Source organism: Pseudophryne corroboree, chromosome 5, assembly GCF_028390025.1.
Source record: "Pseudophryne corroboree isolate aPseCor3 chromosome 5, aPseCor3.hap2, whole genome shotgun sequence".
In the NCBI taxonomy this organism is placed as follows: Eukaryota; Metazoa; Chordata; class Amphibia; order Anura; family Myobatrachidae; genus Pseudophryne; species Pseudophryne corroboree.
In genome coordinates this window covers 46,887,402-46,899,623 of record NC_086448.1, presented here as the reverse complement: position 1 = coordinate 46,899,623, position 12,222 = coordinate 46,887,402, and the positions used below count along the sequence as shown (strand labels likewise).

At 48.2% G+C, this 12,222-nt stretch overlaps 1 protein-coding gene across 5 annotated transcripts in view; it reads right to left on the bottom strand.

The window, feature by feature from the left end:
* Positions 1-12,222, bottom strand: part of ZFAT (zinc finger and AT-hook domain containing) — a 352,244-nt gene that overhangs the window by 16,640 nt on the left and 323,382 nt on the right. For all 5 annotated transcript variants that reach the window (XM_063921238.1, XM_063921235.1, XM_063921239.1 and 2 more), the window contains exon 14: positions 4,745-4,868. In XM_063921238.1, coding sequence (XP_063777308.1) covers positions 4,745-4,868 — 124 coding nt within the window. The remainder of the gene's footprint in view (positions 1-4,744; positions 4,869-12,222) is intronic.

Sequence of the window (12,222 nt, the reverse complement as noted above, 5' to 3'; positions counted from 1 at the left end):
CGTCTACAGCTATCGCCTGAGGGTCTCTTGACCTGGCACAATACCTCTGTAGCTTTTTGTTGAGGCGGGATGCCATCATGTCCACCTGTGGCAGTTCCCACCGACATACAATCTGCGCGAAGACTTCTTGATGAAGTCCCCACTCTCCCGGGTGGAGGTCGTGCCTGCTGAGGAAGTCTGCTTCCCAGTTGTCCACTCCCGGAATGAACACTGCTGACAGTGCTCGTACGTGTTTCTCCGCCCATCGAAGAATTCTGGTGGCTTCCGCCATCGCCACCCTGCTCCTTGTGCCGCCTTGGCGGTTTACATGAGCCCCTGCGGTGATGTTGTCTGATTGAATCAGCACCGATTGGTTGCGAAGCAGGGTCTCCGCTTGACTTAGGGCGTTGTATATGGCCCTTAGTTCCAGGATATTGATGTGAAGACAAGTCTCCTGACTTGACCACAGCCCTTGGAAACTTCTTCCCTGAGTGACTGCCCCCCACCCTCGGGGGCTTGCATCCGTGGTCACCAGGACTCAGTCCTGACTGCCGAACCTGCGGCCCTCGAGAAGGTGAGTACTCTGTAGCCACCATAGAAGAGACACCCTGGCCCTGGGGGATAGGGTGATCAGCCGATGCATCTGTAGATGCGATCCGGACCACCTGTCCAATAGATCCCATTGAAAAGGTCCTCGCATGGAACCTGCCGAAGGGAATGGCCTCGTATGACTCCACCATCTTTCCCAGGACTCTCGTGCAGTGATGCACCGACACCTGTTTTGGTTTTAAGAGGTCTCTGACCAGTGTCATGAGTTCCTGAGCCTTCTCCGTCGGGAGAAAAACCTTCTTCTGGTCTGTGTCCAGAATCATGCCCAGGAAGGGCAGACGCTTCGTAGGAATCAGCTGCGACTTTGGAATATTCAGAATCCAGCCGTGCTGTTGTAACACTTCCCGAGAGCGTGCTACCCTAATCAGCAACTGCTCTCTGGACCTCGCCTTTATGAGGAGATCGTCCAAGTATGGGATAATTGTGACTCCTTGCTTTCGCAGGAGCACCATCATTACTGCCATTACCTTGGTAAATATTCTCGGTGCCGTGGACAGACCAAACGGCAACGTCTGGAATTGGTAATGACAATCCTGTACCACAAATCTGAGGTACTCCTGATGAGGTGGATAAACGGGGACATGAAGGTAAGCATCCTTTATGACCAGAGACACCATAAAATCCCCCTCCCTTGCGATGACCGCTCTGAGCGATTCCATCTTGAACTTGAACTTTTCAAGTATATGTTCAGGGATTTTAAATTCAATATGGGTCTGACCGAACCATCTGGTTTCGGGACTACAACATGGTCGAATAATAACCCCCTCCTTGTTGAAGGAGGGGAACCTTGACCACCACCTGTTGAAGATACAATTTGTGTATTGCAGTTAACCTTGTGTCCCTCTCGGAAGGGGGGCGTTGGGGGGGGGGGGGGGGGAGGGGAAGCCGTCAGGGCCGTCAGTGAGGAGGCATCTTCTCAAAGTCCAGCTTGTATCCCTGAGACACAATATCTATTGCCCAGGGATCTAACAGGGAGTGAACCCACTTGTGGCTGAACTTAGGAAAGCGTGCCCCCACCGGGCCTAGCTCCGCTTGTGGAGCCCCAGCGACATGCGGTGGATTTTCGTAGAGGCCGGGGAGGACTTCTGTTCCTGGGAACTAGCTGTGTTGTGCAGCTGGTTTCCTCTGCCCCCGCCTCTGGCAAGAAAGGGCGCACCTCGGACTTTCTTGTTTCTTTGTTCGAAAGGCTGCATTTGATAATGATGCGCTTTCCTAGGCTGTGCAGGAATATAAGGCAAAATATCAGAATTACCAGCTATAGCTGTGGAGACCAGATCCCAGAACCCTTCTCCACACAATCCTCAGCCTTCCATATGCCACTTAAGTTGGCATCATCTGTCCATTGCATATTCTACAGGATATGTCAAGCAGAAATCGACATAGCTTTGCCTCTAGGACCCAGTATACTCATGTCTCTTTGGGCATGTTTTCTGATATATATCTTTTAAGACAGCATCTTTAATATATATATATCTCTCTCTCTCTCTCTCTCTCTCTCTCTCTCTCTCTCTCTCTCTATATATATATATATATATATATATATATATATATATATATATATATATATACACACATACACATATATACATACTAGGGTTTCAATTTCTGCTGATAAGGTACCTGTCCACGCAGCCACAGCGCTATAAACCCATGCCGACACAATCGCCGGTCTGAGCAGTGTACCAAAATGTGCACGCTATCTGCAGGATCCCTGAGAATAGCTAGGGCTACCTTTTGGGCAAACGTGACACCCTAGGGGAAGATTTCCATCACATCCTGGCCCTAGTGGGGAAAGGATACTGCCTGAGAATTCTTTGTGGGAAGCTGCAGTCTCTTGTCTGGAGATTCCCGCTCTTTTTCATCATGAGAGGAGGGAAATTTACCTCAGCTTTCTTCCCCTTAAAATGTGTACCCTTGTGTCAGGGACAGATGAGTCATCAGTGATATGCAAATCATCTTTATTACAATAATCCTAGATTGAATACTTTTCTGCCATTTTGGCTGTAACTTTACATTATCGTAGTCGACACAGGAGTCAAACTCCGTGTCGATATCAGTGTCTATTATTTTGGATAGTGCGCATTGTGAGACTCTAAAGGTCTCTGCGCCATAGGGACAGACATGGGTAGATTTCCTGTCTGTTCTCTAATCTTTTGTGCAATAAATTCACCTAAGCACTTACACATATCCAAACAGGTGTCGGCGTTGTCGACGGAGACACCCTCTCACACACATATTGGCTCAATCTCCTCCTTAGGGGAGCCTTTTACCTCAGACATGTCGACACACACGTACCGACACACCACACACACAGGGGATGCTCTATTTGAAGACAGTTCCCCCACAAGGCCCTTTGGAGAGACAGAGAGAGAGTATGCCAGCACACACCCCAGCGCTATATGACCCAGGAATCACACAGTAACGTAGTGTTAACCCAGTAGCTGCTGTATACATTGTTTTTACGCCAAATTTATGTGCCCCCCCTCTCTTTTACACCCTCTTCTATCGTGCTTCTGCAGGGGAGAGCCTGGGGAGCTTCCTCTCAGAGGAGCTGTGGAGAGAAAATGGCGCTGGTGAGTGCTGAGGAAGAAGCCCCGCCCCCTCAGTGGCGGGCTTCTGTCCCGCGATTTTGTGTAAAATAATGGCGGGGGCTCATGCATATATACAGTGCCCAACTGTATATATGCCCACTTTGCCAAGAGGTCTCTAATTGCTGCCCAGGGCGCCCCCCCTGCGCCCTACAGTGACCGGAGTGTGTGGGTGTAATGTGGGAGCAATGGCGCACAGCTGCAGTGCTGTGCGCTACCTCATATGAAGACTGGAGTCTTCTGCCGCCGCTTTTAAAGTCTTCTTGCTTCTCACGCCGGCTTCTGGCTCTGCGAGGGGGGCGGCGGCGCGGCTCTGGGATCGGACGACCAAGGGTGCGTTCCTGTGTTCGATCCCTCTGGAGCTAATGGTGTCCAGTAGCCTAAGAAGCACGACCTATCCGCAGTTAGTAGGTCTGCTTCTCTTCCCTCAGTCCCACGTAGCAGAGGGTCTGTTGCCAGCAGATCTCTCTGAAAATAAAAAATCCTAACAAAATACTTTCTTATTAGCAAGCTCAGGAGAGCTCACTAAAGTGCACCAAGCTCTGTCCGGGCACAGATTCTAACTGAGGTCTGGAGGAGGGACATAGAGGGAGGAGCCAGTGCACACCAGTATCCTAATTCTTTCTTAAAGTGCCCTGTCTCCTGCGGAGCCCGTCTATTCCCCATGGTCCTTACGGAGTCCCCAGCATCCACTAGGACGTTAGAGAAATCTTATTATGGTATAACAACGTCTTATCTGTACCGATACCCCTTTTCAGTCATGTGACCAGGGAATTTGCCGGGTCTAGCAGCCGTCAATTTCCCGGGGACTCGGCTCCATGACCCGGGTCGGGAGCAGGGTGGCGGGGACCCGTGACTTACTCCCGGGGGTTGCGTCCTTTCACACATGCAGAAATCCCGGATTGAGGCGCGTTCACGTGCATTAACCTGGGATTTAGCTGCATGTCCGAAAGGGGCATGAATTAAATATTTAATAAGGTAGAAACTGGGCACAAAATATATCAAACAACAAATGACAGATTAGAAATTTGTGAATCTTTCCTTTGACAAATACCTCTCTATAGAAACGTAACTCCTTGAACAAAGCAAATGTGAATACTTCCAACATACAAATTAGAATGCCATCTAGACAAGAAATGCAGGGGGATAATTGTCTGCTTGTATAATTCGTAGCCACCCACCCACATTTTACTGCTCGTTCTCATAAGTGTTTTCCCGCTCAGGACCACAGATCCCGTGGCCCGCACACCACATGTGGCGCCATGTCAGAACGCCAGAACTGGTGCCGGAGCGATTATCCTGTAACCATGACACAGGGACACAGAGATCATCTAATAATAGCGGCATAAACTATGTAAGCACTACAGCCACACAAAGGCAGCAATAGCTCTATATAAACACACAAACAATTATAGCAAATGTAGTATTACTGGAACATCTTATACAGCAAACCTCCCAGCAGCTGCTGGGTGAAATAGATTTTGCTCATACACTATAGAAGCGCCGCTGTGTGTTTGCTAGCTCTGTAATTATTCATCTGTCTTTGCAGAGCTGCGTGCGACACTTACATGTTTCTGAGGTATAGTGCAGGTCCTGGAGAGTGGCGACAGCTGTTTGCGTTCCCTGAACATCTGTTTCGGCTTCAGTGATATGAAGGAACTGGGCAGAGATCTCCTCGGTCACATCCACAGACTGCCAAGTGCCGCATAGGAAGAGGAAGAGGGAAAAAAAGGAAAATGTGGAATTAGAAAAAGTGATTTAGAAACGGACGAATCTGCGGCACAAAATGAGTTTGCACAGTAGTTTAAATAACAAACTTGTATTTCTCTCAAATAAAAGCTTATCCAGAGCACACGTTACCGACCCAGCGACACAGATAAACAAATCGGTACATACAGAAGTATCTACGGTAAAAACTTTGAGAGAACGGACGCTGCACCGTCATACCACGCTGACAGCGCCGCAAAACAGAACAAGTGGAAAATATATGAACCCAAGAGTGTAATATACATTGTATAACATTATCTGTAAGATATTATTTTTTCTCTCAGGCGGTATGTCCTGTCTCCTTAATGAGCGCGTCCCAACAGCTCCACTGTGAGGGAGACGGGACAGATTTTGAAAAGGAGTATTGGCCATCGGGGTAAGCATGGGTGCTGGGAGAGGGGGGGTGGGGACGTAGTGACAATGGAAGAGGGGTGGGCTGTCGAGACGAAAGACAGAGTAATGGAGCGGAATAAAGAAACGCTACCTTCTCAAGCAGCATCTGCTTACCAGAAAGAACAGGATTTATTTCATTTGATATAAACTTATGTTAAATACCACTGTATGGTAAAATAATAATAAACAATGATTGTTGCAGCAATGGAAGAAATGTGAAGCGTATAGATTGTAACAGGCAGGACAGCAGAGGGGAGAGTAACAGGCAGGACAGCAGAGGGGAGTGTAACAGGCAGGACAGCAGAGGGGAGAGTAACAGGCAGGACAGCAGAGGGGAGAGTAACAGGCAGGACAGCAGAGGGGAGAGTAACAGGCAGGACAGCAGAGGGGAGAGTAACCGGCAGGACAGCAGAGGGGAGAGTAACAGGCAGGACAGCAGAGGGGAGAGTAACAGGCAGGACAGCAGAGGGGAGAGTAGAGATGAGCGGGTTCGGTTTCTCTGAATCCGAACCCGCCAGAACTTCATGTTTTTTTTCACGGGTCCGAGCGACTCGGATCTTCCCGCCTTGCTCGGTTAACCCGAGCGCGCCCGAACGTCATCATGACGCTGTCGGATTCTCGCGAGGCTCGGATTCTATCGCGAGACTCGGATTCTATATAAGGAGCCTCGCGTCGCCGCCATTTTCACACGTGCATTGAGATTGATAGGGAGAGGACGTGGCTGGCGTCCTCTCCATTTAGATTATAAGAGACTGAGAGAGATTTACTGGAGCTGACTAGGAGGAGTACTGTTACTGTAGAAGTGTAGAGACTGAGTGGAGAGAGTTTACTAGTGAGGACAGTGCAGTTTACTTTATAATCCGTTCTCTGCCTGAAAAAAGCGATACACAGCACACAGTGACTCAGTCACATACCATATCTGTGTGCACTGCTCAGGCTCAGGCCAGTGTGCTGCATCATCTATTATCTATATATAATATTATATATATCTGTCTGACTGCTCAGCTCACACAGCTTATAATTGTGGGGGAGACTGGGGAGCACTACTGCAGTGCCAGTTATAGGTTATAGCAGGAGCCAGGAGTACATAATATATTATATAGTGAGTGACCACCAGACACACAGTGCAGTTTATTTAATATATCCGTTCTCTGCCTGAAAAAAGCGATACACACAGTGACTCAGTCAGTCACATACCATATCTGTGTGCACTGCTCAGGCTCAGGCCAGTGTGCTGCATCATCTATTATCTATATATAATATTATATATATCTGTCTGACTGCTCAGCTCACACAGCTTATAATTGTGGGGGAGACTGGGGAGCACTACTGCAGTGCCAGTTATAGGTTATAGCAGGAGCCAGGAGTACATAATATATTATATAGTGAGTGACCACCAGACACACAGTGCAGTTTATTTAATATATCCGTTCTCTGCCTGAAAAAAGCGATACACACAGTGACTCAGTCAGTCACATACCATATCTGTGTGTACTGCTCAGGCTCAGGCCAGTGTGCTGCATCATCTATATATATTATATATCTGTCTGACTGCTCAGCTCACACAGCTTATAATTGTGGGGGAGACTGGGGAGCACTACTGCAGTGCCAGTTATAGGTTATAGCAGGAGCCAGGAGTACATATTATATTAAAATTAAACAGTGCACACTTTTGCTGCAGGAGTGCCACTGCCAGTGTGACTGACCAGTGACCTGACCACACTGACCACCAGTATAGTTAGTAGTATACTTATATTGTGATTGCCTGAAAAAGTTAAACACTCGTCATTCTGCTGACAGTGTCCAGCAGGTCCGTCATTATATAATATATAATATATACCTGTCCGGCTGCAGTAGTGATATATATATATATATATATTTTTTATATCATTTATCATCCAGTCGCAGCAGACACAGTACGGTAGTTCACGGCTGTGGCTACCTCTGTGTCTCTGCACTCGGCAGGCAGTCCGTCCATAATTGTAATACCACCTAACCGTGGATTTTTTTCATTCTTCTTTATACATACATAGTTACATAGACATCTTCTCTTTATCAACCAGTCTATATTAGCTGCAGACACAGTACAGTACGGTAGTTCATGGCTGTGGCTACCTCTGTGTCTGCACTCGGCAGGCAGTCCGTCCATAATTGTATACCACCTAACCGTGGTTTTTTTTCATTCTTCTTTATACATACATAGTTACATAGACATCTTCTCTTTATCAACCAGTCTATATTAGCTGCAGACACAGTACAGTACGGTAGTTCACGGCTGTGGCTACCTCTGTGTCTGCACTCGGCAGGCAGTCCGTCCATAATTGTATACCACCTAACCGTGGATTTTTTTCAGTCTTCTTTATACATACATAGTTACATAGACATCTTCTCTTTATCAACCAGTCTATATTAGCTGCAGACACAGTACAGTACGGTAGTTCACGGCTGTGGCTACCTCTGTGTCTGCAGTCGGCAGGCAGTCCATAATTGTATACTAGTATCCATCTCCATTGTTTACCTGAGGTGCCTTTTAGTTGTGCCTATTAAAATATGGAGAACAAAAATGTTGAGGTTCCAAAATTAGGGAAAGATCAAGATCCACTTCCACCTCGTGCTGAAGCTGCTGCCACTAGTCATGGCCGAGACGATGAAATGCCAGCAACGTCGTCTGCCAAGGCCGATGCCCAATGTCATAGTACAGAGCATGTCAAATCCAAAACACCAAATATCAGAAAAAAAAGGACTCCAAAACCTAAAATAAAATTGTCGGAGGAGAAGCGTAAACTTGCCAATATGCCATTTACCACACGGAGTGGCAAGGAACGGCTGAGGCCCTGGCCTATGTTCATGGCTAGTGGTTCAGCTTCACATGAGGATGGAAGCACTCAGCCTCTCGCTAGAAAAATGAAAAGACTCAAGCTGGCAAAAGCAGCACAGCAAAGAACTGTGCATTCTTCGAAATCCCAAATCCACAAGGAGAGTCCAATTGTGTCGGTTGCGATGCCTGACCTTCCCAACACTGGACGTGAAGAGCATGCGCCTTCCACCATTTGCACGCCCCCTGCAAGTGCTGGAAGGAGCACCCGCAGTCCAGTTCCTGATAGTCAGATTGAAGATGTCAGTGTTGAAGTACACCAGGATGAGGAGGATATGGGTGTTGCTGGCGCTGGGGAGGAAATTGACCAGGAGGATTCTGATGGTGAGGTGGTTTGTTTAAGTCAGGCACCCGGGGAGACACCTGTTGTCCGTGGGAGGAATATGGCCGTTGACATGCCAGGTGAAAATACCAAAAAAATCAGCTCTTCGGTGTGGAGGTATTTCACCAGAAATGCGGACAACAGGTGTCAAGCCGTGTGTTCCCTTTGTCAAGCTGTAATAAGTAGGGGTAAGGACGTTAACCACCTCGGAACATCCTCCCTTATACGTCACCTGCAGCGCATTCATAATAAGTCAGTGACAAGTTCAAAAACTTTGGGTGACAGCGGAAGCAGTCCACTGACCAGTAAATCCCTTCCTCTTGTAACCAAGCTCACGCAAACCACCCCACCAACTCCCTCAGTGTCAATTTCCTCCTTCCCCAGGAATGCCAATAGTCCTGCAGGCCATGTCACTGGCAATTCTGACGAGTCCTCTCCTGCCTGGGATTCCTCCGATGCATCCTTGCGTGTAACGCCTACTGCTGCTGGCGCTGCTGTTGTTGCCGCTGGGAGTCGATGGTCATCCCAGAGGGGAAGTCGTAAGCCCACTTGTACTACTTCCAGTAAGCAATTGACTGTTCAACAGTCCTTTGCGAGGAAGATGAAATATCACAGCAGTCATCCTACTGCAAAGCGGATAACTGAGGCCTTGACAACTATGTTGGTGTTAGACGTGCGTCCGGTATCCGCCGTTAGTTCACAGGGAACTAGACAATTTATTGAGGCAGTGTGCCCCCGTTACCAAATACCATCTAGGTTCCACTTCTCTAGGCAGGCGATACCGAGAATGTACACGGACGTCAGAAAAAGACTCACCAGTGTCCTAAAAAATGCAGTTGTACCCAATGTCCACTTAACCACGGACATGTGGACAAGTGGAGCAGGGCAGGGTCAGGACTATATGACTGTGACAGCCCACTGGGTAGATGTATGGACTCCCGCCGCAAGAACAGCAGCGGCGGCACCAGTAGCAGCATCTCGCAAACGCCAACTCTTTCCTAGGCAGGCTACGCTTTGTATCACCGCTTTCCAGAATACGCACACAGCTGAAAACCTCTTACGGCAACTGAGGAAGATCATCGCGGAATGGCTTACCCCAATTGGACTCTCCTGTGGATTTGTGGCATCGGACAACGCCAGCAATATTGTGTGTGCATTAAATATGGGCAAATTCCAGCACGTCCCATGTTTTGCACATACCTTGAATTTGGTGGTGCAGAATTTTTTAAAAAACGACAGGGGCGTGCAAGAGATGCTGTCGGTGGCCAGAAGAATTGCGGGACACTTTCGGCGTACAGGCACCACGTACAGAAGACTGGAGCACCACCAAAAACTACTGAACCTGCCCTGCCATCATCTGAAGCAAGAAGTGGTAACGAGGTGGAATTCAACCCTCTATATGCTTCAGAGGTTGGAGGAGCAGCAAAAGGCCATTCAAGCCTATACAATTGAGCACGATATAGGAGGTGGAATGCACCTGTCTCAAGTGCAGTGGAGAATGATTTCAACGTTGTGCAAGGTTCTGATGCCCTTTGAACTTGCCACACGTGAAGTCAGTTCAGACACTGCCAGCCTGAGTCAGGTCATTCCCCTCATCAGGCTTTTGCAGAAGAAGCTGGAGGCATTGAAGAAGGAGCTAAAAGGGAGCGATTCCGCTAGGCATGTGGGACTTGTGGATGCAGCCCTTAATTCGCTTAACAAGGATTCACGGGTGGTCAATCTGTTGAAATCAGAGCACTACATTTTGGCCACCGTGCTCGATCCTAGATTTAAAGCCTACCTTGGATCTCTCTTTCCGGCAGACACAAGTCTGCTGGGGTTGAAAGACCTGCTGGTGACAAAATTGTCAAGTCAAGCGGAACGCGACCTGTCAACATCTCCTCCTTCACATTCTCCCGCAACTGGGGGTGCGAGGAAAAGGCTCAGAATTCCGAGCCCACCCGCTGGCGGTGATGCAGGGCAGTCTGGAGCGACTGCTGATGCTGACATCTGGTCCGGACTGAAGGACCTGACAACGATTACGGACATGTCGTCTACTGTCACTGCATATGATTCTCTCAACATTGATAGAATGGTGGAGGATTATATGAGTGACCGCATCCAAGTAGGCACGTCACACAGTCCGTACTTATACTGGCAGGAAAAAGAGGCAATTTGGAGGCCCTTGCACAAACTGGCTTTATTCTACCTAAGTTGCCCTCCCACAAGTGTGTACTCCGAAAGAGTGTTTAGTGCCGCCGCTCACCTTGTCAGCAATCGGCGTACGAGGTTACATCCAGAAAATGTGGAGAAGATGATGTTCATTAAAATGAATTATAATCAATTCCTCCGCGGAGACATTGACCAGCAGCAATTGCCTCCACAAAGTACACAGGGAGCTGAGATGGTGGATTCCAGTGGGGACGAATTGATAATCTGTGAGGAGGGGGATGTACACGGTGATATATCGGAGGGTGAAGATGAGGTGGACATCTTGCCTCTGTAGAGCCAGTTTGTGCAAGGAGAGATTAATTGCTTCTTTTTTGGGGGGGGTCCAAACCAACCCGTCATATCAGTCACAGTCGTGTGGCAGACCCTGTCACTGAAATGATGGGTTGGTTAAAGTGTGCATGTCCTGTTTTGTTTATACAACATAAGGGTGGGTGGGAGGGCCCAAGGACAATTCCATCTTGCACCTCTTTTTTCTTTTCTTTTTATCATGTGCTGATTGGGGAGGGTTTTTTGGAAGGGACATCCTGCGTGACACTGCAGTGCCACTCCTAGATGGGCCCGGTGTTTGTGTCGGCCACTAGGGTCGCTAATCTTACTCACACAGTCAGCTACCTCATTGCGCCTCTTTTTTTCTTTGCGTCATGTGCTGTTTGGGGAGGGTTTTTTGGAAGGGACATCCTGCGTGACACTGCAGTGCCACTCCTAGATGGGCCCGGTGTTTGTGTCGGCCACTAGGGTCGCTAATCTTACTCACACAGCTACCTCATTGCGCCTCTTTTTTTCTTTGCGTCATGTGCTGTTTGGGGAGGGTTTTTTGGAAGGGACATCCTGCGTGACACTGCAGTGCCACTCCTAGATGGGCCCGGTGTTTGTGTCGGCCACTAGGGTCGCTAATCTTACTCACACAGCTACCTCATTGCGCCTCTTTTTTTCTTTGCGTCATGTGCTGTTTGGGGAGGGTTTTTTGGAAGGGCCATCCTGCGTGACACTGCAGTGCCACTCCTAGATGGGCCCGGTGTTTGTGTCGGCCACTAGGGTCGCTAATCTTACTCACACAGCTACCTCATTGCGCCTCTTTTTTCTTTGCGTCATGTGCTGTTTGGGGAGGGTTTTTTGGAAGGGACATCCTGCGTGACACTGCAGTGCCACTCCTAGATGGGCCCGGTGTTTGTGTCGGCCACTAGGGTCGCTTATCTTACTCACACAGCGACCTCGGTGCAAATTTTAGGACTAAAAATAATATTGTGAGGTGTGAGGTATTCAGAATAGACTGAAAATGAGTGTAAATTATGGTTTTTGAGGTTAATAATACTTTGGGATCAAAATGACCCCCAAATTCTATGATTTAAGCTGTTTTTTAGTGTTTTTTGAAAAAAACACCCGAATCCAAAACACACCCGAATCCGACAAAAAAAATTCGGTGAGGTTTTGCCAAAACGCGTTCGAACCCAAAACACGGCCGCGGAACCGAACCCAAA